The sequence below is a fragment of the Liolophura sinensis genome, chromosome 7 (assembly GCF_032854445.1).
Source record: "Liolophura sinensis isolate JHLJ2023 chromosome 7, CUHK_Ljap_v2, whole genome shotgun sequence".
NCBI classification, from domain to species: Eukaryota; Metazoa; Mollusca; class Polyplacophora; order Chitonida; family Chitonidae; genus Liolophura; species Liolophura sinensis.
In genome coordinates this window covers 37,328,903-37,355,357 of record NC_088301.1, presented here as the reverse complement: position 1 = coordinate 37,355,357, position 26,455 = coordinate 37,328,903, and the positions used below count along the sequence as shown (strand labels likewise).

The following is a 26,455-nucleotide window of genomic DNA, read 5'->3' as shown; positions in this document are numbered from 1 at the left end:
CAAGATGACAAAAAAGAGTAAGTGAGTGTTGTGTTCAAAGACAGACCGCCATAACAGACGATTTGAGATCAAGCATCCTTTTCAATGTAATGCTAATTACATAACCATCTGTCTTAAGCAACTTTATGGTCAGTCCTGCAGAAAGTCAATCTGGCTGCCTCATTAGATCTGCACGTTGACCTGTACAGAGCCTTGTCCGCTGAACATATGCAAATGTGATGTTGTTGCGTATTTACGATAGCTTACAGTGCAAAACACTATGTTTAACAGCACATATATCGCTTTTACGTAGAGAACAAGCAGCTGTTTAAATCAATTACTGAATCTACGCAGTGAATTTACTATTCATGATTTAAATTCGTTTAGTGATGGACAGGTGGATAGGAAGTGTATCCTTTTATCTCTTAAGGCCGAGTTATCATTGTGACAAATTGAAACTGATTCATGTAGATCTTAAATTTTGTAGTAACAGGCTCAAAACGGAAGATTTTTGCATTAAACCTATGTCATCAAAAAAATCACCAAGAGTGCCCCCTTTCAAGTTGGCATCAGACTATGTTTTTCCCAGCTTGAGGGCACCCACCCACTTGAACCTCTTATTTTGGCACCAAAAATGTACTGTTTGACACATCCCATATATTCAGAAAAAAGACAGTCAGGTGTAAGGATAATTTTTCTCCGGTCAAAAGTGTGCCAGGATCATGTAATTGGCAAGATTGTTTGAGCTGTTACTGACAGTCACCAGCCCTATTATGCTAAGGAAACTTTGCTGGATAGGAAGTGTATCCTTTTACTGATACATTCTTGCTATATAAAAACAGCGGTGGAGGAACTTGAAAGGGCAGACCTTTGCATTTTCCAAATCCATAAAGGTAAGTTCATATACAAGGACAAGGTTTATATTTCACCCTAAAATTTCATGCAACACAACATGGTCTTGTCTCCTCTTTTTCTGAAGAGGGCTTACAACATATCCAAGCATACATTGTACCTGTATGGAGGATTTTCTAGTGTCTCTTTGTCTAACATAACAACCAACAACTGACCATGGATGGTTTACAACTGTTTTATTATAAATATAAAATCTCAAATCTCTGATCAGGAGCCCAGTTTTGTTTTCGTATGTCTTGTTTATTTTTGATGATATATGCAGGGTTTGTATCTGTTTCATTATGTACCTCAAGTCTGAGCAGGAGAAGCCTCATCTCTGTATTTTGCACAGGTTTACTTTTCATATAATGTTATTCCTTTCTTTCCTTTAATATATCAACCAACAACTGAACAAGCATCACCATGGTTTATGTGTGTTTTATTATACAATGTATATCTCTGATCAGGATAATATACAAAATTACTGACTCACTAAAGTGGAATTAAATACCAGTTAATTAAATACTCAATACCAGATTAGAGTCGGAATTTAAAATACATGTAAACTCAGTCTGACTAGAAAAAAAAATCAATTTTGAGTTTCTCGTTGTAAAGATTTGGACTTCTATGAATCCCTGCATTAGTTGCACTGAAAAATGCGGAGTCCATGGTGCTCATTAAGGCAGTCTAAGCCTTTTTAAGTCATTGACTTAACATGACTTTTTTACATATGGTTGCAAGATACAGTTAGATAAATCCTGCACTTTTACCCCTTATTTGATAAATCTGGTAAGATGTGATCCTTTCCTGTTTTCTGCCCCCATGTTTTGTTGTTTTTTTTTCCATTGTAATAGTCACAGTAAATTAACTGAGGTGAAATGTTGTAAACCTTATACTTGATAATATTGTCAATTTTATGATCCTTCCTGTTATCCTATCACCTTCCTGTTATCCTTTTCCTGTCACTTAACAGTGACACATGCAATGTTACGGGAAAATTGTCTTCACATTCTACAACTGCAACTTTGAACAAATAATTCAGTATGTATTGGATGAAAAGTGTATAGCCTCATCCATGTTAATATTCAATGTATTTCAATTGTAAAGACTTGAATTTATATGTTTGTACACAATTAAAAAAAAATATAGAATCAGCATACATACATGTACATGTATTCACTATGCATTGTTGACACTAAAGAACAGTAGCACTTAGTGTGATGTTATCCCTGTGGCTTGTTTATTACTGGGTCTGGCAATCAGCTCTCTGGTGAAAGAACCACAGTTTGCGAAGTCAGTCGGTACACAAGTATAGATTATATTGAATTGCCATCATTGATGATTTAATCATATCATATAGTGTACATGTACGTGAACTGAAATTAGTGATGTCCGTCATCTGTCATAATCTGGTCTGCGTGATCTCTCAGTAAGGCCTATAGGCAAGTTAATCACCAATCAAAACAAATAAATGAATAGTATTTTATTTTCAAGGGAGGCTACTCTAGTGTGACTGTTCTATTCACCTCTGATTTAATAGGGGTCCACACCATTCCATTACTTGGGAATTATTAAACGCAAAGGAACAAGCGGATGGAATAACATGTACGATTGATGGAGAACATTACCAGTTCAGTATTATTATGTGCAGCTGCTAGATATAGCAATTGAAAAGAAAAGATACCAGCATATTTTGCTTTCCTTCAACATTTTACCCTTGTGGATGAGTGCACTATAGCGCAGATTGTTTATGATAGCATTATTTGTCCCATTTAGGGGATTTAAGGTACCCTCAATGATTTTTTTTCTTAATAGTATTGTACAAAATTAAAATTTGCGTTTAACCTGAAATACATGCATGTGAGTTTAGGAATAATTTTGAAAGTGAGACTTTTAAACTTAAGTGTGACTCAAGTCTAAGACAACTTAGTGATCCTGGGGCCAGCTCTCTTAATGTTACGAGCTTGCAACTACCATGACAACCTAATGCTTACAGTACTGGGTTTGTGGTGATTGTGAAGTGAATGTAATGATAAGAGTGCTTCGTGAAACCAGGCCCTGGTGTCTTACCTAACCGTACAATACATCTTCATGTGTCGTAGGTCTACAAGTGGAAATACAGTACTTCAAAAATTAGTAAATCGTTAAGCATTGGGCATGTTATTTCTTCGTTTTTGCTTGGTAATGAACATTTGTGTATCAAGGGAAAAAAAACTCTATATGTATGTACAGAGATTTAGAGAATTTGGCAGTACCCAAATAACATCTAGGAAACATACAGTTGAAATTTGGGAAGGCAATCAGTATGAGTAAAGAGTATTTATGTACGCCTTTATTTCATTGCTTTGATGATTTTTTTGAATATATGATGACAGCCAGGTTTACTGGCTTGGGAACTTTCCCCTATATGACATATACATGTATGTACATGTACCATTTTGACATTAGTAGAAGAAACCAGTACTCATATAACACCATGGAAGAGGCTCTTCAACAGCTTCGACCACATGTGTTTTCCAACCATTTTCCAGAAATTGGTCAAATTTTGTATTCAGTTTTAATGAAATAAAGTTTCCAGCTAAACTTAGAAGTCAGTAGCTGAGAAGGGATTTCCCTTTTGTACTCTCCATGGATGGGACATATTTGACACATGCTTCATTCTCAAGAAGTAAAATGAAACCACTTGCAGCAACTGGTTGCCCCCTAGATTGGTCCCATGCAATATGTCCACATGCTTTAGGACAGGGACATTGCCAATGGTTAAACAGGGGTCAAATTATGAACATGGAAGAGCTACTGACAAACCAAAAAACAACTATCAATGAAACTCATGGTGCAAATTTGTTGAAGAGAAGTAACATTTACAGAGGGAAGGTTTGACAGTTTGGTTAGTCTTTTGTACATTAGTAAATAAAAAATTTTGGCCACACTTGCCACTTTAACTTCTACAGTTTATAATTTTTCAGTCTGTTTGTCCTTTATGATGCAAGTCGACTGAATCACAGATGTGTCAAATATCTATGGACATGTGGCATCATGCATGTGCATGTACATGTATGTAGGGCTGGAGCTCCAATATCATGAATATGCTTGTGTTGGATCATTTAGGTGTTTTTTTTTTTCCACACATGCACGCATTGGCATTAGAAATTCTGTATCAGTCCTAAATAGAGAGTCTCTTTCTTAAATATGTTGCAGAGCACAAACATCACAAGTTTCTTTTTGTTTTTGCAGTCAATGCTAAAGTGAGTTTTAGTCCGATGAATTACTATGAAGTGTATAAAAAAATTTAAAATTTTTTTTTCTAGTTGAGTTGTAGAATACTCTGTGCCAACAGTGCTCTCAGAATAGTGGAAGCAGGGAATTGTTTGAAAATTTCATATACAAGTATAATAAAGGTTAATGGCACAATCATGTGTACAGCCTGTTGTTCAGTGCTCTATACTGAGATCCAGATTGGTGAATCTTGAGGTCACAGATTCAAAATATCCTAGTGAACTGGTTTTCTACAATGTATGACATAGTTATGTGTAATCCCAGAATAACCTTAATACTTTAAGTAAGATTAGAGCCATATTGTATTTTTCTCATACAAATGTACATGTAAAGTTCTATGCTTCATTTCTGGAGACTACAGTCAGAGATTTGATACAGTAATGATAGGGTTGTCTTTTTCTTTTTCGTCATTCTCTCTTTTATGCATGTATGTTTCATTATAATATGATGTTTCAGACATGGTAAAACACTTTTTGTGGATAAACCTAAAAGAACTGTGGCAGTTTACATGTGCTGAGTACAATGTCATGACACCAATGGAAATATGTTTGCGTGCGAATGTAATATCACTTGAAGGCCAAGACACCCCTCATGGGAAGTGCGTATGCTTGATGTTTACTTGCTTTACATATTTGCTAATCAACCTTTTGAAATGAAAATAACCATACCCTACTTGCAGCACTAGGTTAAGAAAACCCATGAATTCTAGTTAATGAGAACAGTCCTCTGTTCTTTGTACTTGTTTAGAAGGCATTTTTTTCTGATGAGAAGAAAACTGCCTGTGGCAAGCTGTGATCAGCTGGGTGTAACTATGGCTACAAAGAACATAACTTGTGCTTTAGCTCCTTGTCTGTCTGTACATATATGTAAACTCAGCATACATGTATAATGTATCTACTTCTATCAGTCAGTTCAAAGACTTTGTATACTTTCCTCTATTTTTGATTTAAAGGATTAGTGTCCACATTGGTTATTTATTCATAATTATCTACCCCTGTATGTATTGGTAAATTGAGTGTAAACAAATATTGGATAAAAGTACAGTAATCTGAGTAAATATGGCATTAAAATCACTAGATAGTGGAGCTGGGTGTACACATTTTTTTCCCAACATTCGGTAGCCGAATAACATTAGAAGTCCAACCTTTATGAGCTGCCAGAACTTTGCCATTTAGTTCAGTGCTAAAAAACCACACAAGTGGTAACAAGCATATCAAATTTTTTCACGAAATGGTTCGTTGTTCTGCATACGGTTGTAAAAACTGATCATTAAAGAACCCTGGAGTTAAGTTTTTCAAGTTTTCAGACAATTTGGCCCTCAGGAAAGCTTGGATTCACGGCACAAGACGGAAGAGTTTTATACCCACCAAACACAGCCAAATCTTTGCAGGGCTGAGAGGAGTTGGGATAAGAAATCCAGGCTGCAGCTAAATTTTGACAGCGTGGAGGAAAAATTAGGCTTTAAATATATGTATATAAACCCTGTGGACCAATGAGTGAGCTTCACAAATTGTGAACTTTGTACAGTAACGCAATAGCAGTTTGACAGCTATGGCAGTGCTAGGGGTTTCTGACCAGCTTACAGAAAACAATCCATAGCTAATCGTGTTGCTTGACTGCGTAAATCAAGAATAAATAACTGGGGTTGATATACTGGTTGTTGATTAAAATTACTCATCAAAGGTGCGAAAACAAGTGACATCTCTTCAGATCTCTGTCTGATCCAGATTACAAGGATTAGTGACACCGCAGGAGACAAAAAAGGATTAAAGCCGCCCTTCATAATATCTGTTTGACGTGCGTGTGTCACCTGGCCATAATATAACTAGGAAAATTAAACAGTTGGAAGAATTTCTCTTCCAGTATTGCCGTGATCAAATGCACGAAAATTGATTCCCGCAGACCCATTTTGAAGCAAATCCCTGCGGGGAATAGAATGATATTTATTGTGAAGTGGACTGAAGGAAAGAATAGTAAATATTAAATCTGATATACACACAAAATAAAGACCTACAGTGTTACACAGGATAAAGCTATAGCTTACCAGTCCGTATTGCCAATGTTGGAAATTCCTGGATAAAGATTAAATTCAGCGTCTGAAATCTCGAAATATGTTTTCTGACCAGAGATGTAGGAACTATGGGTTCAAACTGATACAGCAGTGTATTTGCTTCTGTGTAGCTAGAATTCATCTTGAAAATGACATCGTTTTGCTACGAATTCCCAGGTTATATAGGCCAGCTAGACCTCTGTTGGCTGTCTATGTCACCCGCTGAGCTTTACCTGGCTAGAGATAGGCTAAGGTAGTATGTCTTGTTTTTGGTGCATTTACAGTCATAATTACATTTCTCAGAAGCCCATCCCCCCCCCCCCCCCCCCCCCCGTAACATACTGTTAAGCAGGTTACAATATTTCTACTTAAGACAAGTAGCTAAATTTGGATGCAAATCCTTTAATATAGTAAGCACAGTAACCAACATGTATATTATAAAGTGGTTATTAAACTTTGATTCATGCAACAGAATTTTTCAGGCTACCCAGACAATTGTATACAAATTGAAAATAGGAAGATTTGATAGAAATTGTAGAACTTGAAGATGGTGTTTCAGTAACTCTTATTTACACTTTCAGTACTGTGTCAAGAGATTGGAATTTTAAGTGGTCAGTGTTCATAGAATTCTATGGGCAGATACATGAATATTTAGTGACTTCACACAGATGTTTTTATAAAATCTTTTGCCATAGACTATGGCTTTGTGCAAAGAATGGTTATGTTTCAGTGTGCGCTATCATTGATGTAGATTGTAAGAGGTATTTATGAAGTGTTGATTTCATTTTACCGTATTAAGAAAGTTCTTCACCTCTATTATTATTATTATCATTATTATTATCTTTATGTGTATCTACATGTGCCCATTGTTGACATGTACACGTCTTACCATCTGATGGAAGTGGTGTTGTAGGATTAGAGGTGTACAATTTGTGATTCTTGGTGCACTATTGTACAGGTGTCTGGACAGGTGAGTTTAGAAGTCTGTTTGGGTGAGCTGATGACTTGGTGGGGGCTACACATGTCCTATATGTTATATGTGTTAGTCAGGTAATTTTCTCTTGACTGTCACAGTATGTGTCCACTAACTAAAAGTAGGAAGATGGAACAAATGTCCTGAACTATGTCAGCATCTCTGTCATCACCATGATCACATGATAACCTACAGCCAATCACCCATGCCATGTGAGATGAGTGTTCAGAGGTGAAACTGTGTCAGCTGTAAGCTTGTCCACTTTAGGTATGGAGTATGGAATGTCAGTGTGCCTATCTGCAGGTTTGTGTCATTGTATATGAGCAAGAGCCTATGACCACATGACATACTTTAATACAACTGTAGCAAGCCTCTGTGCAGGATACAGGTTTTAACAGGGAGAGGCGATGAATTCAACAAGTGCCCTTTTCACTCAGTTATGTAGGCCAGGTACTGAACAGCTGAAGCCTAAGTTTTCTACCAAGTAATTGGGCCTGGCAGTAGTGACTCCCCTCAGCAGGACTTTGTTAGATGACAACATATCTACCTGTCCACTGAGTTGTGATGTTTGCACTGGTGTGAAAGGATGAGGCCATAACATCGTGTGGACATTGAACTACCAATGAGGGGAACTACCAGCTGAGTGTATAACATATGTGCATGTACATGTACATATACATGTAACTTACCATACAGCACAAACCATTTAAGACAGTGTACAGACGGATAAAACACCTGGATCTTTTTTACCCTGTTAACATGTACACCTGAAACGAGGACTCATGATGCGCTTTTGGCGTAAAAAAGGTAAACATAGCTGGTAGCTAATGAGTTTGTTGACAGGTGGGCCGATTACTTGTTTCTCGTCAACAGGTGTGTTTGTTACCTGGCCATCCTTGCACAGGTGGCAAAGTTAGGGGCTGTTTGGAGTAAGCCTGTGTGTCATGGTTCTCGCCAGGCTTTAGAAGCTGAGCAGTGGCTAAGGATGGGGTAAGCTGTTAAGACACTGGTCAGACAATTCCAAGCCAGTGAGGCCAGTTTAAGGCTATTGTGTATTACCCTGTATCCCTTCACTTTAGCAGGATGTGCCATATGAACATGAGAATTATGTTCTACTGATTCTTTTACTTGTCTTCAGTTACATGTACACTTCTATTCAAAGTTACATGTAATTATTGAGAAATCAACAATTCATACATGTCAGTATTATGTAAAGTACATGTACTGTTTAATTGATTCCCCAAAATATCCCAAGCCTTGGACCCAGAAAGATGCTGTATCGGTATGTATGCTACATCTAATTCATAATGAAAAAAATCTCACACCATGCTTATTTCAGGTTTGATTGCTACATATTAACATACAGTATATGTACATGTATACAGTACAGATTTAGTGTAGATTTCTTTTCACACCAAGACTATGCTGTTTGAACAAATTCTTGGATGTGCAACAGAGGTTTGAGGCATACAGAAGTAATGGCTTAAATTGTACCAGTTGTATTCTAGCTATGCTACAATGTATTAGTAAACCATGGTCTCAATCTGTTATAGTTATAAATAAATGTAGCCTTTAAAAATGATTGACCGGAGGTGAATGATAAACCTTAGAATCATGTGATTGATAAAAGTCAGAATTTCAAGTGTCTGTCTTTTAAATGATCATGAACTTTGGCACCAGAGGTCTTAAGCTAGTGATAAGGGTGCATGTATCATTTAGGCCTGATGGCTAAACTTTGTTAGCCATCTGAAACATCTGTGTAGATGTTGTTTTTTATATGCACGTTTTTTTGCAGATTGTTTAGAAGGAGGATAGGATTTGCTATACATGTAAGAAAACAATTCTGCATACTTTGTGTAAATGAAAGGTGTAATTTTAGAAAATTGCCCAAGTGAAGCAGTTTCTATACTTACATGTATCCAAAAAAAAAAAATATATATATATATATATATATATATATATATATATATATATATATATATTTAGTAGGGGTGGGGAAAAGTGGAGACAGATATACTATGGTTTTACAAGGTTGTAAGCCGTATTAAGCAAAAAGTCAAAGTAAGTGTTCTGAATGTATACATATAAATATTATACCTTATGTACAATGAGTAGCTGTTGTGTAAACAACCTTTGACCTTGTTGATGATAAAACTTGGTTGTAGTCTATAAACTTGAAAATGACATGTGACCTGAATATTTGATAAAATATAATAGCCAGAAGTGGTGCTCACAACAGAATTATCTCTTAAGCATCCTGTTTGTTTGAATACTGTATAGACTAAGAAGAATTATGAGAAGTTATCTTTGATAGATTTGATTTATTGTAAAAAAAAAAAAAAAATACATATGTAAACATATGCATAAGTCTAATGATGTCTGCTGGCAATTTTTAATGACAAAACCTTGTGTACAATTTACTAGTAAAGGAGGAACAGATGTAAAAAAGGATATCTTAAAGGCACATACCGCCAAAAGAAATTGAAAAATTTCGATTTGGTTCAGCTTAGTACAAAAATAAGTTGCATTTGACTCCTAACTAAACTTCCTAGGCCAAAAAATGTCAATTAAGAGAATTACTTGTATAACAGAAAATTCATCAATGGTCTAACTTTGTGCCAAACGAGATAACATGCAAGTGAGGCAGAACAAAGGTTCCCAAGATGCAACATTTGCTCATGGATCGTACATGTAAAGAATGTTATAGATTGAAAGTAAGTTGCCAGTATAATAATATATTTGTAGTTCACAACGATCTGTACAACAGAACTGAGGTTAAATGGTAGGCTGCATAATTACAACACAATACCTTGTCTCGACATTCAGGGTTCAGTGAACATCTCCTGTCATTTAGACAACAAGAAGAGGTAACCCAGTCAAAAAAGTCAGCCTTTGGCCATATTTCTAAATATGGCGACTGGAGAGAGTGGATGGTCAAAGGGAAACTGGGGATAATACTGAGCATTTGATTGTCCACTGAATGTTCTACACATGTCAGTAGACATCTGGAAGTCTTAATTTTATGTAAATAACAATTAAAAGTTTTTGGCATCATAAATTTAGTGTAATTTACAGTGGGTTTCATGATTCTAATTCAAGACAAGTTACAAACAGAACACCCAGCAAAGATAACATGTTACAAACAGAACACCCAGTCAGGATGACATGCAAAAAACACAACACCCAGTCAGGATGACATGTTACAAACAGAACACCCAGACAAGATAACATGTTACAAACAAAACACCCAGTCAGGATGACATGTTACAAACAGAACACCCAGTCAGGATGACATGCTAAAAACAAAACACCCAGCCACAATTTGTTGTTACAAACAGTACGACTCAGAATGATATGTTACAAACAGAACACCAAAGCAAGGTTTCTTGTTACTAGCATCCAGTCAAGATTACTTGTTACGAAGGAACACTCAGTCAGGACGACATGTTACTGACAGAGCACCTTGTCAGTATCATCAGTGACGTTTCTAACAGCAGACTCAGTCAGCTCAGTGGTGGCATATTATTTAAGCAAGACATCCAGACACCATCACCCATGACATTGTCATCAGTAACATGTCATAAATTACTGTATTACAGACATATCAGCGAAGAACTTCAATTCCTGAGGAGTGGAAACTTTGCTTACTCTCTTCTGATAGGAGTATGAAAATGTTCGAGATTTCAGTATCTCAAAATAATGTGTGTTGGAGAGTTCTGATAAGAAGTTGTTTTTGTTTTTTTTTTGTCATAATAATACATGTAGATGTGCTCTGTCAAAAATGCTGAATTTAAATTCTTTTTTATGAATGAATAACTTTCGTCATTTACATTACATGTACAACTATATATATATATGAATTCCATTTAAACTATTTTGTATACTACAGCTAAATCATCGTCATATGACTGAAAAATTGTTAAGTATTACATTAAACCCAAGCACTTACTCACTCACTACTACAGGTAAAATATTTTATCTCAAAGTATAGCTAAATGTGATGATTTAGAAAATCAATCCTACATATGATATAAGAAAGCAGGTTCCTTTAACATAGAGAAAATCTGCTGTCTACACTGCGTAATGTTTTAATACTTATATCCTCCTTATTTGCATTTATACATGTATGTACTTTCTGCTAGATGGAAATGTGTGACAACAGAGTTGAAAGGTTAGAAGTGACAGATGTTCCATAGGGAAGAGCATGCCTCAGCACAAACATGCACCATTGCTTATGCAAAAACATGTCAAGAATTCTGTGCCATGAATGTGTGTGAACATGTAACCTCTTGGCTGTCTGTGAAAATCATGCATCAAGTGGTTTCAAGTGCTGATAAAATGGTTAGAAGAACACCTTAGTAGGTTAATTGTCAAAACTTTGTAATGGTAATCATCTGTTGCATTATTTAACCTTAGCTAATTTAGTGACTGTAACTAGCATTCATTGATAATTTAGGACAGTGCCATTCAGACATGTTGTATTACACTAGGTTGCTTGACTGAGCATGAAATACACTAGTTACACGTTTATAAGGCCACACTGGTGTGAAGTTTTAAGCTGTTATCTAGGTGTCGCCAGTGTAGCGTTAAACCCTCATCAGTCATTTGTTTGTTCATTCATTCATTCGCTCTAGATATACATGATCATAGTAACATCAAGTTGTAACATATTTATGTTTCCTGCTGCCAAAGATGTATTTGTGTCGTTTAGTAGTATTCTGGCTCACTGCTGCTAGAGGACTAATAATCTTAAGTTCATTATTATTTACATGTAAGTACATGTTGTTGCATGTGTGCTTTGTGAAGTACAGGTACATGATTCGATGGAAGAAATATTTAATAATGAGTACTGTGAAATTCCATGTTCAGGTTCACAATTAAAAAAAATGAAGCTTTTGTCACTTTAGAAAAATTTGAATTTTTGTGATAAATTCTTCCTGTGTTACATTGTTTATTCTGAACTCTTCAGCTACGTGTATTTCTCCTAAATGTAACAGATTCATACTGTTGAAACTGCATTTTTATGTTTGTGGAGAAATCAATGATCATGTTGGCAAAAATAACGGTTTTAGCTCTATGGCATTTGGGATTGACATTGAATGTACATTAGATTCATTCTTTGACATGGTGGTGAGATATTCATTCTGACTGGAATATGTTCAGTACCTGTAATGCAGACAGGTGGGTGTGTGAATAATGTACATGTATAAATTGATGTTCTCTGGCATGTTAACTTGACCTCCTATAATTGGTTGGAAGATATTTTGCCATTGCAAAGTTTCTTTAATCAACAACATTTTTGAGATTTTATTCTCCAATCTTTTTATTGTTTATACCATCCACACTTTTAAGCACATCTCTTCAACAACAAAATGTGAAATGCAGACATTTAGAATTTTAGTCTACATACTCTTGTGTGGGTGCATGTAACTGTTTTTATACTAGATTTTTGCGCCAGTAGAGGTGCATGTACACACAAGTAGGTTGTTTACAAGTGCCTTATGTAAACATTTGTGGTGGGTGGTCACAAAGATCTTTTTGTAAAAAACACTTCCTGATACATGCGTTGAAGTCTATTATCTGCATTGTGCTTGAAAAAAGCCTAGAAATAAAGTGTTAAAGCACATGTAACTTCTTGTTTAAAGGTTTTCTCAGAAGACGTGAACATAATATAGACATTTTTGTTGATTACTTAATACTGTGTACATGTATGTACCAGGAAATGGTTGGTTGAGCATTGAAGAGCCTGTTGTTGAAACCACTGTTAACACATACATTGTAGAAAGCATTTTTAAACATCTGAGTTTCTTGTTTTCTTGTTTATTGTTTTTGTTGGTGTCATTGAAGCATAGCTGGAAAGACGTAACAAATTAATTGACTTGTATGCACACTGCAGTGTACAAACTGATCATACATGTACATGTATGTAAACTTCCTACTTAATTCCTTTAGTGACGTACATGGCATCATACTGTTACAGGTGAATATCATGCCTGTAGCTGTTAATCCTTAATAGGGTGCGTGCTGGTGGCGCTTACCATCAGATTTTATTATCGTAGTATGGGAAGTTGAATGCTCATGAGTGATGTAGTGTCTCATGATCTGGTAGGAACATACAGTATATCTACAGTAAGTTACAAGTTCATTTACACTTGTTCATGTGCATGGACATTGTTTCCACTCAAGTTGCGAGAGATGGAGATTATAGTGCATATGTACATGGGATGTGGGGAACCTAATTGTCTTAAAAAAAAAAACACACACACACAAAGAGAAAAACTTCTGTTTTTTATTGGGGAACAGGGTGCAGATGATCTGAAAACAGTCCTTTTGGGAACAGATTTCCATTTTTACATGTATAGTCTTCAGTGAAGTGGCAGATTTTCTTAAAATTTTGTGATGTACATATTTTTTCTCATATCATGTACATTATAATTCAGGCGCACGGATGTTGACGAAATTTTTTGTATGTGAGAATATCTGGGTCAAGGTACAGCTAAATTCAGTCTTACATTTGTTAGAAAATGCTTTCATCTGATGCGCCCTCATTTGCAGGAGACCATAATTCTCACTCTTGGAAAAACCCAGGTAAGCACATTTTTAAAACAGGTATATGTGATTGCCTTCACCTGTTCTTCTGATTGGTCATAACACATTCCTGAAATTTTCCCCCCACAGTGACCTTTCCTCTTACCTGCCGATATTACACTGTTAATAAAACCTGCATCTGTTCAAATGAAACCTCATTATCGTATGGATTCTGGGGTAAGCGCGCTGTAGCCTGGCACCTTATGAATAATGCATAATGTATCAGGCTGTTATTGAATCTGTAATGTACAGCATGGCACTACATTCAGAGAGCCACCAGCAGGTGTGGGCAGACCCAGGACATGTACCTGGAGGCATACCTATTTATTGTAGATGTAGCACATGTGGCTGACCGGAGACAGGGACATCTTTGAATGACGAAAAACTTGTGGAGGAGTTTCACATCTCGTAGCAAGTGCTCTATTGTCCGACATTTCATTAAAGGTGTAATGTTAAGGCCACTGAAGGATAAAGTGTTGCGGCGGTTGTCTGTGATGGGAGGGGAGAGGTGGATGTAACATTAGCAGACTGGCATCAGATACACCGGCCGTGACTCTGCTGTGTTTACTCTTGCTTATCACAGCCGAGCTGAGCCTATGGTAGAGGAACAGGTGAATTAAGCTGCTGGTCGAATTGCATGTCTAGTTTAGTACATGCATTCGTTCACACTAGGCCAGGTAAAATGAAAATGCTTCAGCCATACACTACTGGACTGGTTAGAAGTACCAGACTACCTGGCATATTGGAATACTAATCCATACATCTATGAGAGACAGTTGCGTGGTATGGAATCAACGGAACATGCAGTCATGCATCATTTTGTAAGGAAAATACTGGCTTGAAGGGTGAATCATTCTTCCATAAAAAAAAATTCACATTTCTCAGAGCAGTTATCTGCCACATCTATTGCCATATGAAGAGTGGCTGTTAGATAATGAGTAGTGGATTTGATGTAGCTCAAGTAGGAGGAAGACAATAGTGCCATATTCCTTGCGCATGGAAAGCAAGCTGCATCGCCATGATGGATATTGACGTGAGAAGTATCTGCTGTCATTTGGTCAGTCCAGCTGTTGCCCGAGTATTACCTGGGATTTTGCACTGTACATGCAGGTGAACTGAAGATGACGTCCTCAAGTCTTGCACTCGACTGGAACATGTAGTACAACACTCTATGATGTACATGTGTGTCAAAATTGTTTATAGAATGTCTTTGACAGTCCAACACATCGTCTTGCTAACGGTCATACCCAGGTGTGAATGAGTACCGAAAGAAATGAATGCCATAACACAGTTGTGTTAAACTCATTTCTTGAATGTCAGAAGTTTATTACTATCAAAACAGAGAGTTGCTAGCTTATTGAAAACAGTTGTTGACCGTGGTTTGTTCAGAATATTGCTATCAAGCAAAAACAGCCAATGTATGAACTGGATTGCATATGAAAACTAATTATACTTATGTACTGAACTAGTGTTTCATACAGTGTTTCAGTCAATAGATTGAATATTTGATGTTTCAGTTTTATTGCTGCACCAGAGTCACTTGACTTAAAATCTGCTGGTGAGGAACATTCTCTGGGAGTATAACTATTTGTGATACAAATGAATGTTCTGTGCATGGATGCAAACTATACATGGATGTGAACTGTACAAATCTTACACAGGATTTGCAAGGCTGATTTTGGTAATGTGTACTAAAGTTCCATATCGGAGGAGAATTTACCCATGAGCAACTTGCAAAAAGGTGCCTTGGATTTGTTCATGAACAACACAGTTGACCAAATATTTTGGGCATGAATACATATTCCTTGTGTCATGATGTTTATCTTGATGGTACATGTACCATGTACATTTAAGCCATTTATACATGGCAAAACCACAACTTCGGAAAAAAATTTTTGGTGGATCAGAAGAAAAACCCTTTGAACATATACAGTCACATTTGATTTGAACACACCTTTATCATATATACATGTGGTCCATGAATGTGGCCGAGAAAAGCTCCAGGTTTGAGTGTAGTGTATAGGCCAGGTGCTGCTGACCACTTGTGGACGGAGTGTTACTGTCTGTGGTCTGGATGTGACCTCATGGCTTAAGGGACGTGGTCAGGCTCAGGATGCTGGTCATTGACTGGGAGGTGAGAATCAACATGGCCTGGCACAGAACCGGCAAGTATGACTTGCTGCAGCACAATCAAGGTGAGGCCCAGGTACATGATGTATTGTCACCTTTGCTCTGGCCACATTACGTGTGGTCCACAGCATTTGCCTAATGATCTCTTCCATCACCCCGGTTGTCCTGCTCTGTTCCAGCACAGATATTTGATGATGTAAATTGCCTGAAACAATAAGGATAGTGTGAGGTTAACCGAGAATGTAGTGCCCATTCTCATGTTTAAGTTTACATGTAGAAAATACATTTAGCCGGGATGGATTTTAAAGGATAAGAAAATGCTATTTAAAACACAAATGTCTGCAGTTAAGCTACACGCACATGCTTGTTGAGCTTTTTAGCTATTAGTGTTAGAGATTATAAGTGCATATGACTGACTACCATGAAGACAGTATCATTAAATATGTTTTAATATGAATACTTACGTATTTAGGTGGCAGAAGTTAGCTTAAAATGACCAGAGTTTGGCTGAAATGTAGAGTTTAGATGATAGGGTTTTTACATACAGGAAATGCCGTCTCATATGAAATGTTTACTGTGGCCTAGGATCTGAACTAACTGTTTTAAGGAATGCTGCCATGCCGCTTAAACTGCCTAAAGGCTTGACCTGCAAGACTCGTGAAGTCTTAACATGTCAGAGTATTGCTTTTTCAGTCCCTCTTCAAATTAAGTTAACTGCACTACCTGGCGTCTGTACATATGTACATATATATACGTGTTTATATGCAAATAATGTGAAATTCCAAAAGCCTTTCCTGAACTTATTGTTAGCTCCACTGACAACATGTTAATATTAATAGTATTCTCAAGAAAAATTGCTGAAAGTTTGAAATGTATTTCTGATGTACAGTGTATATAATTGTAGTTATTGGAGCTAAAAATACCAGTATGTATTGTTACTCCCTTGTACATACATGTATTTGTATATAGTGCAATATACCCATGAAACTTGCACATTTATTATATTAAATAGGCTATATCAGAGATTATAGGCAAAATATTCACATTTGCTAGTCAAATCAAATTTTCTGTATTTACTATGAATGTACTTTTACATCTTCCAAGTAGTCTGAAGATGCAGTTTTTGGCTAGTGCACTGACCCAGGAGCCTCTCACCAAAGTGATGGCTGTGAGTTTAAGTCCAGCTCATGCTGCCTTCCTCTCCGATTGTATGTGGGAAGGTGGGTTCCCCCTGTGCTCGTTGTAAATTTCCCCCATCGTAAATATCAGGCTTATACATGTACTATTTATAGTATTAAAACAATTCTGAAGTTTGAAAAATTTATAAGGCAACCCAATTAAAAAATTTTAGGAACATTATTACTGATTTTGAATGTGATTTTGTGAAAGGTAATTATTTGGGCTATTTTAATATAAAGCAGAATTTGAGTGAATTTGCACTGATCAAATTCATTGCCAACAATCTCTGGTATATCCTCTTTAGGATTTGTCAGTGGCAGGGTTACTGCAGTTTACTTGCCCAACAATTTTCAAACTTTGCTCACTCAACAAAGGACAGTAATGTTGCATATCCTGGAAATTTAAGGCATATTGTTATCTGGGCAAGAAATTGAATTAAACTTTTGTTAGGGACATATTATTCGCATGTACTGGTGGTATTAATCTTCAACTTTGTTTAAACTTTACCAAACATGTACATGTAAGTGGGAAGGTGATCCAATATTAACAATTCACCACACTAAAAAAGCTGAATTTTGCGTCAATTTCCACTCATACTAAAAGTCTGCAAATTAGTGTTGGAATGGGATTTCAAATTCTGATTTAGGTCATAAACAGCGTTGCAGATAAGGCCCATGAGCAGTATATTATCTGATTTGAGAGTTCTCTTTTCCTTTTCACAAACAGTTGAAGTAAAATTATAGCATCTTAATAGCAATTAGTTTAATTTAGGTGGCTGTAGATCTTATCATGTTGAGACCCTCACTGGCTCATTTGGTAATGTGTTCTGCCCAATTTCTTCTACCCTTAAACCTGACCCGTGTTCTAATAGTGAAATATTCCTTTTTAAGTGCTGCATTAAATCCCAAGGAAAAAATTAATATAAATAAATGTATGGACATACATGTACGTATTACCATACAAATATGATAGATATTAATATTATTTTAGGAAACCTGTTTGGCAGAGGGGTTAGCATGCTAGTGCCAAACAATTACTCGAGAGCCTCTCACAAATGTGATTGTTGTGAGTTCTAGTCCATTTCATGCTGGCTTCCTGTCGTCGTGTGTGAGAAGGACTGCAAGCAACCTGCAGATGGTCTTACATTTCACAACATGTGTCTTCCCAGTTCCTGCCACAATGCTGGCTGTTGTATAATTAGTGAAATATTCTTGAATCCATCGAATGATCCAGTCAAATTAACAGGTATTATTTTAAAAAGTACAGTAGGCCCATTAGCTACATACACATTCATACAAAAAAAAGTCTATGTGCATCAAAATAATCAAAATAAAAAAAGAAACCATGTTCTCCCAACCATGTAAACTCCTCGCACAATTAAAAAAAAAAAAAAACATGTTTTAGACACAGTCACTTTTAGGGCTTTTTAATTGTGTGAAATTAATGACTAGACCTTGCTTTTTGTAACAATAGCACTGTTTAGTTTAACATCATGATGTGGAAAGGGCTGAACAACATGGTAGACAGGCTGTAATACGTGGCTCATCCAATAGTCCACATATACTGTCTAATATTTCAAGTACATGTATAGTTTATGGATGTCACATTTTTTAAGATTCGGCCAGACTTTTATAAATCATTTGAAAAAAAGCTTGTGAATTTCACTTATTCTCAAAGCTGTTTGAAAAAAGATTAATTAAGATATCATTCCGTGTTTATCAGTACCTGAAAGAAAAGCTTATTGAGCCATTGTGGTATATAATTGTAAAACATTAGGAAAAGATGAAGTGATATGGCTATATTTATTTAATTATTTATTTCGTTTGTGTTTTACGCCGTTGTCAAGAATATTTCGCTTATACAATGGCGGCCAGCATTATGGTAGGAGGACACCGGGCAGAGCCTGGGGAAACCCACGGCCATCTGCAGGTAGCTGACAGACTTACGGTACGGTCGGAGAGGCTCCTGGGTCATTATGCTGTGCTAGCGCGCTAACCATCTGAGACACAGAGGCCTCGATATGCAGGAACATATACTGCATCAGTTATTTATTTGACCAGGTGATGTAAATAAAGTGAAGTCAAGACATGGAGTGTAAGTACATGTAAATGTATGTACTTGTATGTAAAGTCATCCTTAAAACAATATTTTTTTCTTTTAACCTGACCTGATGTGGAATATTAGAGTCGGTTGCCAGTGGGCAAATTACATTGGAATTGATAGAAGACAAACTTATGCTTAAGGATACAGTGAATAAAGTTATTTATTTATTATATTGTTAAAAAGTTATCTTGTCTTATTGTGGAAGTGTCCCATGATCTTAAAGTAATTCTGAATTCATATCACCTCATTATGTGGGAATAATAAAGACCATAACATTGCAAATGACACATGAATGCAGACGGCATCAGAACTTGACCAGCGGCCATTTTCAAACCACATGACTCGTTTGCTAGGGTGGACTCGGCAGCTCTTCCCAAAATTAAAATCATCTTTTTTCACAATATAATTGTTTATAGTTCTTTTCTGTTCATTTTTAAAACACAAGCTTAAGTTAAGACTCTCAAACAATTTGTCAATCACCCTTCATATGGTGTACATCTCATATGGTTTCAATGAAATCATTTCATGATTTTGTCTTTTTCTGGACGATGCGGAGTGCACCTGAATTTATTTGAAATTGGTGGTTGGCGAAGTTTGGCTTGCTACTCATGTAACAGATACATTTTTGTTCATTGTGATGTTATGGTCTTTATTATTCACGAATAACTAGGTGGTATGAAGTAAGAATTAGTGAAGGATTGCAGAAAACATAGCGTACAGCCTCGGCATACTGGGGAGAGCATACTTGAAAACACCGAGTCCTGGGTTAATGAATGTAAGAGTACAGATCTGTATTTCTGAAAGCTTGGAAGAATGAAACAGATCTCAGATCTACCCTTCAATATACATGTATGTATGTATGGAAGTAAGGACTTGAGAAACTGGGGGACTTCATTTAAAACATGTACATGTATGAATCAGGGGAATGGATGCTATTTTAAATTAAATGTAAGTGAAACATTTGTCACTGTATACATCGCTTTGCCTTGGGATCATCAAACAGAGTTTAAAAAACTGAAGCCTGATTTCCTTGAAAGGCTAAATATAATTGCCAGGTTGAGGTAGGGCAATAGGGAAAAAAGCTGCAAAAGGAACTGATGTGGATCTAATTCAGTGGGAACAATTGATGGCCGTATTAGAATGACTATGATTTGAGTGAGTCATACATGTAGCTCATGCAGCTAAATTGCATTTTAGGCTGAGTAGGTACCTGTGGGCTGTATATGATAGCACAGAACTGATGTATACCTGCTTACTGCAGCTGTAACAAAGAGATCAATAGTCAGATGTAGGCCTTTGTCCTATACATGTCAACTGCAGCTCAGGTGAAACTTTGCGCTGGACTTACCTGTTGTGTCCTTACTTGTTAGTGTCAAGGTGAGCAAGAATGTGTGTGTGTGTATATATATATATATACATATACATGTATGTACATATGGTTAATGAGGTCTACTTTGTGGGCTACATGTATGCTTGATATGCACAGTAAATTATTTATAATTTTATCTTTAATTTATCCAATGTATATCCTTGTGTATATGAAGAATGATCCTTGTTCATTGTGTATCCTGCTAACACGTCACTCCCTCTTGGTGTAACTAGTCATAGGTTCATAACTGTGACACGTACATGTACAACATTTTGTGTGATACCATTACAGGAACGTATACATGTCATTGTTTACATTCTTTGAACACTACATGTAGCTCCTTTTTGAGAAAGTAGTTTTAGTTCCTGTCTCTTAGTATGGTAGTGGTGTAAGTGTGTTTTATGTACGTGTCAGTGATGATGCAGAGTTAAAAAGGTCCACGTTCATGTAGGTGAAGTTAACATTAAATCTACCTGGTATACAGCTAAGAGCACAACATTTTTTGTGTACACTTTAACATTCACAGTGTGTGTTGGAAAACAGGTGCCCTTTCACACAGTTCACTTACATGTAGGTACATATACCTCTAACAGTGGAGGCCGGGGAAAAAGTGTCTGGTTTTAAGTGTTCACCCAAAGGTTTTGTTAAAGGATGATTCTGTGAACATACCAGGACTTCATGTACATTGTACATGTATATTACAGGTTCTGATTTATTGTGGTGTGCATTGTACATTCCACTGAGACAGTCGTTCTTGCGTGCATATTAGTTTCACATAGCTATACCTACTTGTAGTGGACTCATTTAATTCTTTCAGGGAATGCTTTATGTTTAAGAAAAAATGTTGTTGAGTATTCACAAAACCCCCGTTTTATGAATAATAAAGTTAAGAGAACATACATGTATATATGGGTATTTTGTAAAAATTTGTATTGTATAATTTATAATTTTGGACACATCTGAAAAATTGACTCTAACAAACTTAATGCCTTTCAAGGGATTATAAACTTTAGATTGCTAATAGTATCCTTTATTTATTAATCTGAACGCTGGTAATTAAATAAAAAATCTCCTTTCCAAATGGTTTACAGATATATACCCTTTCTTCAGATATCCTGAATACTTGACATAAATTTACTCCTGACCTGAGTGTTCAGGTACAGTGTATGGTATAAACTTTATTTTCTTTTAATATGGACTACTAAGCCATTTATCCTTACTGAGTGTACATCACTCACGTCCAGGGCCTGCTTGCACAAAGTGATTGTACATGTAGTTACAGTCGGTCCTTACAGTTGAGTTTACAGTTGATTGTAAAAATAATTTACACCACTTGCACAAAGGAATTGTAAGAAGATTGTAATTTTTGAAGTTACACGTGGGACCATAGACCAAATTGGACTTGTACATAAAGGTGGCCTGGATAAATGGATAGAGTATTGGTCAATAACTTTTCTTGCCTTCATTTTCAAAAGAGTTTTACATCTTAATGATTCAGAAGCTAGCAACAGCAACATGTGAAAAAATGTTCATAATATCTTTTGCATTGCATATTTTTGCAAACTGAGTCAAAAAGTTCTAACTAACAGCCTATCTAAGGCAAATATTTATGCTTAATATTAATTTTAGGGCGATTGTAAATATTTACAACAGGATCGACGAGATTGTAATTTTTGATGGTAACTTTTCACTATTGTAGCTTACAATCCCTTCATGCAAGAGGGTGTCAGTTGTAAGCTCTGACTGCAATTGAGATCTTAGTGATTTACAATCACCTTAAGCTTACGATTCCTTTCTGCAAGTAACCCCTTTTGTTAAACTGTGTATTGATTGTGACAAAATCAGCCTAATTTGGAGTGAAGTTCTGTTTGTTCAGTGTTCAGTTGAGAGTAGAGAGTGATGTTTTGACCTGAGTAAGAGGCATGAGAAACCCTGTCGGCGTATAGTCATATGCATTTCCCTCAGAATCTACATATTTGCTTTGTAGAAAGTTTTATCTGGTTATTAAAGGCCTACAAACAGTGACGCTTCATACATGTAGATGTAGATGTATTTAATGTCTAGATGCATAAGATGAGGTGGACTGATATGGGGTACACAAGTGCATTGTTTTTCTTTCTTATTTGTGTATTACTTATGGTGTGATCAACTTCATCTAGAAAAATGTGTCATCAAGCATTCACATGAAAGTATGTGGTAATGCAAATGACTTAGTATAGTCTGCAGTGGTATAAATGTCTTAAGGAGTGTGATAATGTTCAAATCAATATTCAGATGTGATCTCATACTGTAGCTTTAGAGAAGTACATGCAGGTGTACATGTACTTACATGTATATGTATATTTACCAGCATGCGATGTCTAAGGCTAAAGTGCAGACAAAAGTATAAATGTAGCTACTGTATATAGGCAGTTATTGAGATTCTGATAACTCTCGTTTGCCAAGCTAAATGTGTATATGCATGTAACAAGGTTAATAAGATAGGGAAAAAATGTGAACTATTTGGTACTGGCACATGTAGAGTATAGGAAGCCTTTCATGTTCAGCCAGTTGGGGAAGTAGTGTCCTCAGTTAAAATACAAGGAAGTTTTTACTGATGCTGAAATCCAGTGGTTTTATTGAGAAGTTAACCATACAAGTAGCATGATCACCATTGATTTGTTGTCAGTTTTTATGAACGGCCCAAAATGGAGAATAGCCTACTACTGCTACACTACCTAATCACTTAATCGATATAAGTCGGCTTCACGTGGGCGTGTAAATGCATTCAAAGTGTTCAGGAATATCCAAATGAAGTTTTTATATGAAACAAGCTGCACATGCATGTATTCCCAACAACAAGTATAAATTCCGCCATAAGATCCTGCGGTTGTTTGATGTGATATCAGCTAATGTACAGTGAATTGAATAACAGGTACTGTCAAATAGACTCTTGTAAATTTTTCAGTTTAGTAGCTTGCACAAAGTCATTAAAGTAAATTGTTTTCTTTTGTTCTTGATGTTTGCAGACTTTTTGCCGAAAACAAATATTAATGTAACATGTTAGGTCACTGCCCTGTTAGAGAGTATAGCTAGGAGTGTTTCCCTTAGAAATGGCAATATGATACGTGGGTTGGCATGGGTGGGTCATCCTTTGTTAAGGTAATGGAATTCTGTTATGTTCATCTGCCTGTCATTTTCAGTACCTGAAAGAGTATCATCTACTTGTTAGGTAGATGGTTTTTTGCAAGTACCTGCCATGCTGGTTACAGGTTCAGTTATGATACAAGTGATGAGAAGATCTATGTAGTTATATATATATTATTACTATATTATATTACTATATATATTATTACTATATTTGTCATTACTTATTATATAGGTGTGTCCGGGTGTAACGGCATATACGGATCAGTCCTCATTGTTACCCATTAACCTGGTAATGAGAAAGTGAGTCATAGTGCCTGTCATACTACAGGTTGTGTTGTTAAGCCACAATGCACTACAGGTATATATATGTTCGGTATTAATGGAACCAGTATGTATCTTGAGCCCTTTATTTTTTTCAATTGGAAGTGCATCATTTTACCATTTATACATGAAAACTACTTGTAGTGTTCTATGAACCTGGTGTACACTGGTGGTGTCATTGGATGTTGTGATAAAGCCGGTAGGGAAGGGCAGTGAAGTTTTTTGACTACCCAGAATGCATAGTGACACCAGAGTATGCAATATTTGAGTATAAGACCTTAAAAGAATTTCTCAAACGCTGGACACCTCTTGTCAATAACACATGTACATTTATTTATTATTTCTTTGTAATGTAGGATGTACATGTACTTGTACACTGTGCAATTCATATTTTACTTGTCTTCAAATGTCTTACTCATTTGAAGCAATAATTTATAAGTGAACCCCTTTTAACTAGTCTCTGTGCTGTTTATGCTTTTTCCAGAGAGGAGGAAGAATGGCGCGATGAAGTCTGGGTCATTAGGGACCAAAACCCCACCTCCGGAGAGGAAAAGCAAATTTGCGGCATTAGGAAAACTTTTTAAACCTTGGAAATGGAAGAGACGGAAAAAGAGTGAAAAAATAGAGAAAACAGCTGTTGGTGAGTGCCACACATTGTGCTACATGCACGTCCCTTTACACATGGCTTTTTTATGTATTTTTTTATGTAGAACAAGTATAAGGAGAAAGGTGGTCAGTCCTATCAGTGTTACTTTTTAAAATAACATTAGACACAGGTCATCACATTAAGGTCATGAAGATAAATGTTGAAAGCATTACATGTATTTGTACACGACCCTGGATGTTTTAATATTGAAGCTCTTATGTTTTTGGTTTTGTGATGTGGGTGCTTTCTTCTTGTTGATTTTACAGTTTTGTTGTTTTCATCATGCTAGTCAGTGTTACCTATCACTGTTGCATCTCATAGAGACTGATAATATGTAACACTTTTCTTCATTGTGTTTTTAGTGTCTACTGTAGTAAACAGCAGTGTTACATTGAACTTATTGTCCTCTGTTCTGTTGGTATCTAAAAGTCGGATGATTTTTTCTTTTTTTGATTAGGTCTTTATGATGATGTTTCAAACTTGGTCTTGCATTAATATTAATAATAATAGGAAAATATGGTTGTATGGTTTTTACATGTATTTCTCCACATGACAGTTGCAACATTGAAATTTTGTTAGTATTTATTTTTTGTAGTGAGGGTTGTGTGTGATTGGTGGGAGAGGGAGACATGTTTACAATTAGTGGAATTCAGGAATGCTGTTCGTGCTATGTGTAAACTTTTGAATTTAAAATCATTATTGTTAAGTGTAGTGTTCGTGCGTTCACTTTGTTGTTGGATGTACAATATATGTACATGTAGTTGTGGTTTGGTATAATTACAACACTTTTTGGAATGTTTGTTGTTTGTAATGTTTTATAATTGAGTCATGTCAGCATATTCCTCTATTTATTTATATCTGCCTATGTATTGCATATGTTGGATAGAATATTAGAGGAATCTTCTACAAAGGCATATGTGCACATGTACATGCAAGCAGAACTCCTATGCTTTCTTTAGTATCAACTTCTCAATCATGTGATCTTTATCACCTGCTGTTATAATTTCTGTTTGACCTTATATAGCTTTTGGTATACCAAGATGCTTTTGAATTTTTGCACCTACTCAGTGCATCCTTTCCTCTGTGCTATTTGTAAGATGTAAAGCACATGTATGGCCATTAAATGCTAGGGAAGACTGTACTGATGTGATATATTTCAGGGTTGTTCATGAGTAAATTCTGATGGGTACAATTTGTCATCAGCAACTTTTTAGGGGAAAAAAAGCAAATAAATCAATATATGATCAGAAAAAAATGCATAATTTTATTCTGTTATAGTGTGCACATTAAAATTTAAAATTTCAATTTATTTAATTTTAATTGCTTTACTTGAAGTCCATAACATGCTACCTGTAAATAGTTTATATGGTCTAACTGAAGATCTCTCCTATTCTGTAAGACAGGTTGGAAGTTGAGGGTCACTTGACCACCCTTTCCTGTCTAAAACAAAGTGGACACACAATTTTAAAGCACAAAATACAAAATAACGTCACATAACTCCACAGAAATACTCAGACTATCTGGAAAGCTGACAGTTGTGCAAATCCAACAGGTACAAGGTCATTGACCGCGATTCTGAAGTAGGCATTTTCTTATGCAGTAATGGAGGACCGTTTTCTTCACCCACGCTGCTTGTTACTAAGGACATCATGTAGTCTCTGGCTTCTGATCCGTCTTACAGAATATTATCTATTGAAAATTGTATTGTTCCTCAAGCAAATGTTGCACTTCATTGGCTAGAAAAATATAAAATGACCAAGGCAATGAACAGTTTTAAAGCTTTTTTTTTTTTTTTGGTAGATTACATGTCTGTGAAGAGAT

General features: G+C 36.1%; 1 protein-coding gene across 3 annotated transcripts in view; it reads left to right on the top strand.

Moving 5' to 3' along the window:
* LOC135471241 (phosphatase and actin regulator 4-like) overlaps positions 1-26,455 on the top strand; it is a 37,821-nt gene that overhangs the window by 2,948 nt on the left and 8,418 nt on the right. The window contains exons 1-2 of one of the 3 annotated variants that reach the window (XM_064750374.1): positions 7,560-7,976; positions 24,473-24,628. In XM_064750374.1, coding sequence (XP_064606444.1) covers positions 7,952-7,976; positions 24,473-24,628 — 181 coding nt within the window. In that variant the 5' untranslated portion in view covers positions 7,560-7,951. Of the gene's footprint in view, positions 1-7,559; positions 7,977-24,472; positions 24,629-26,455 lie in introns of those variants that run through there. The other 2 variants (XM_064750372.1, XM_064750373.1) reach the window with 2 other exon arrangements.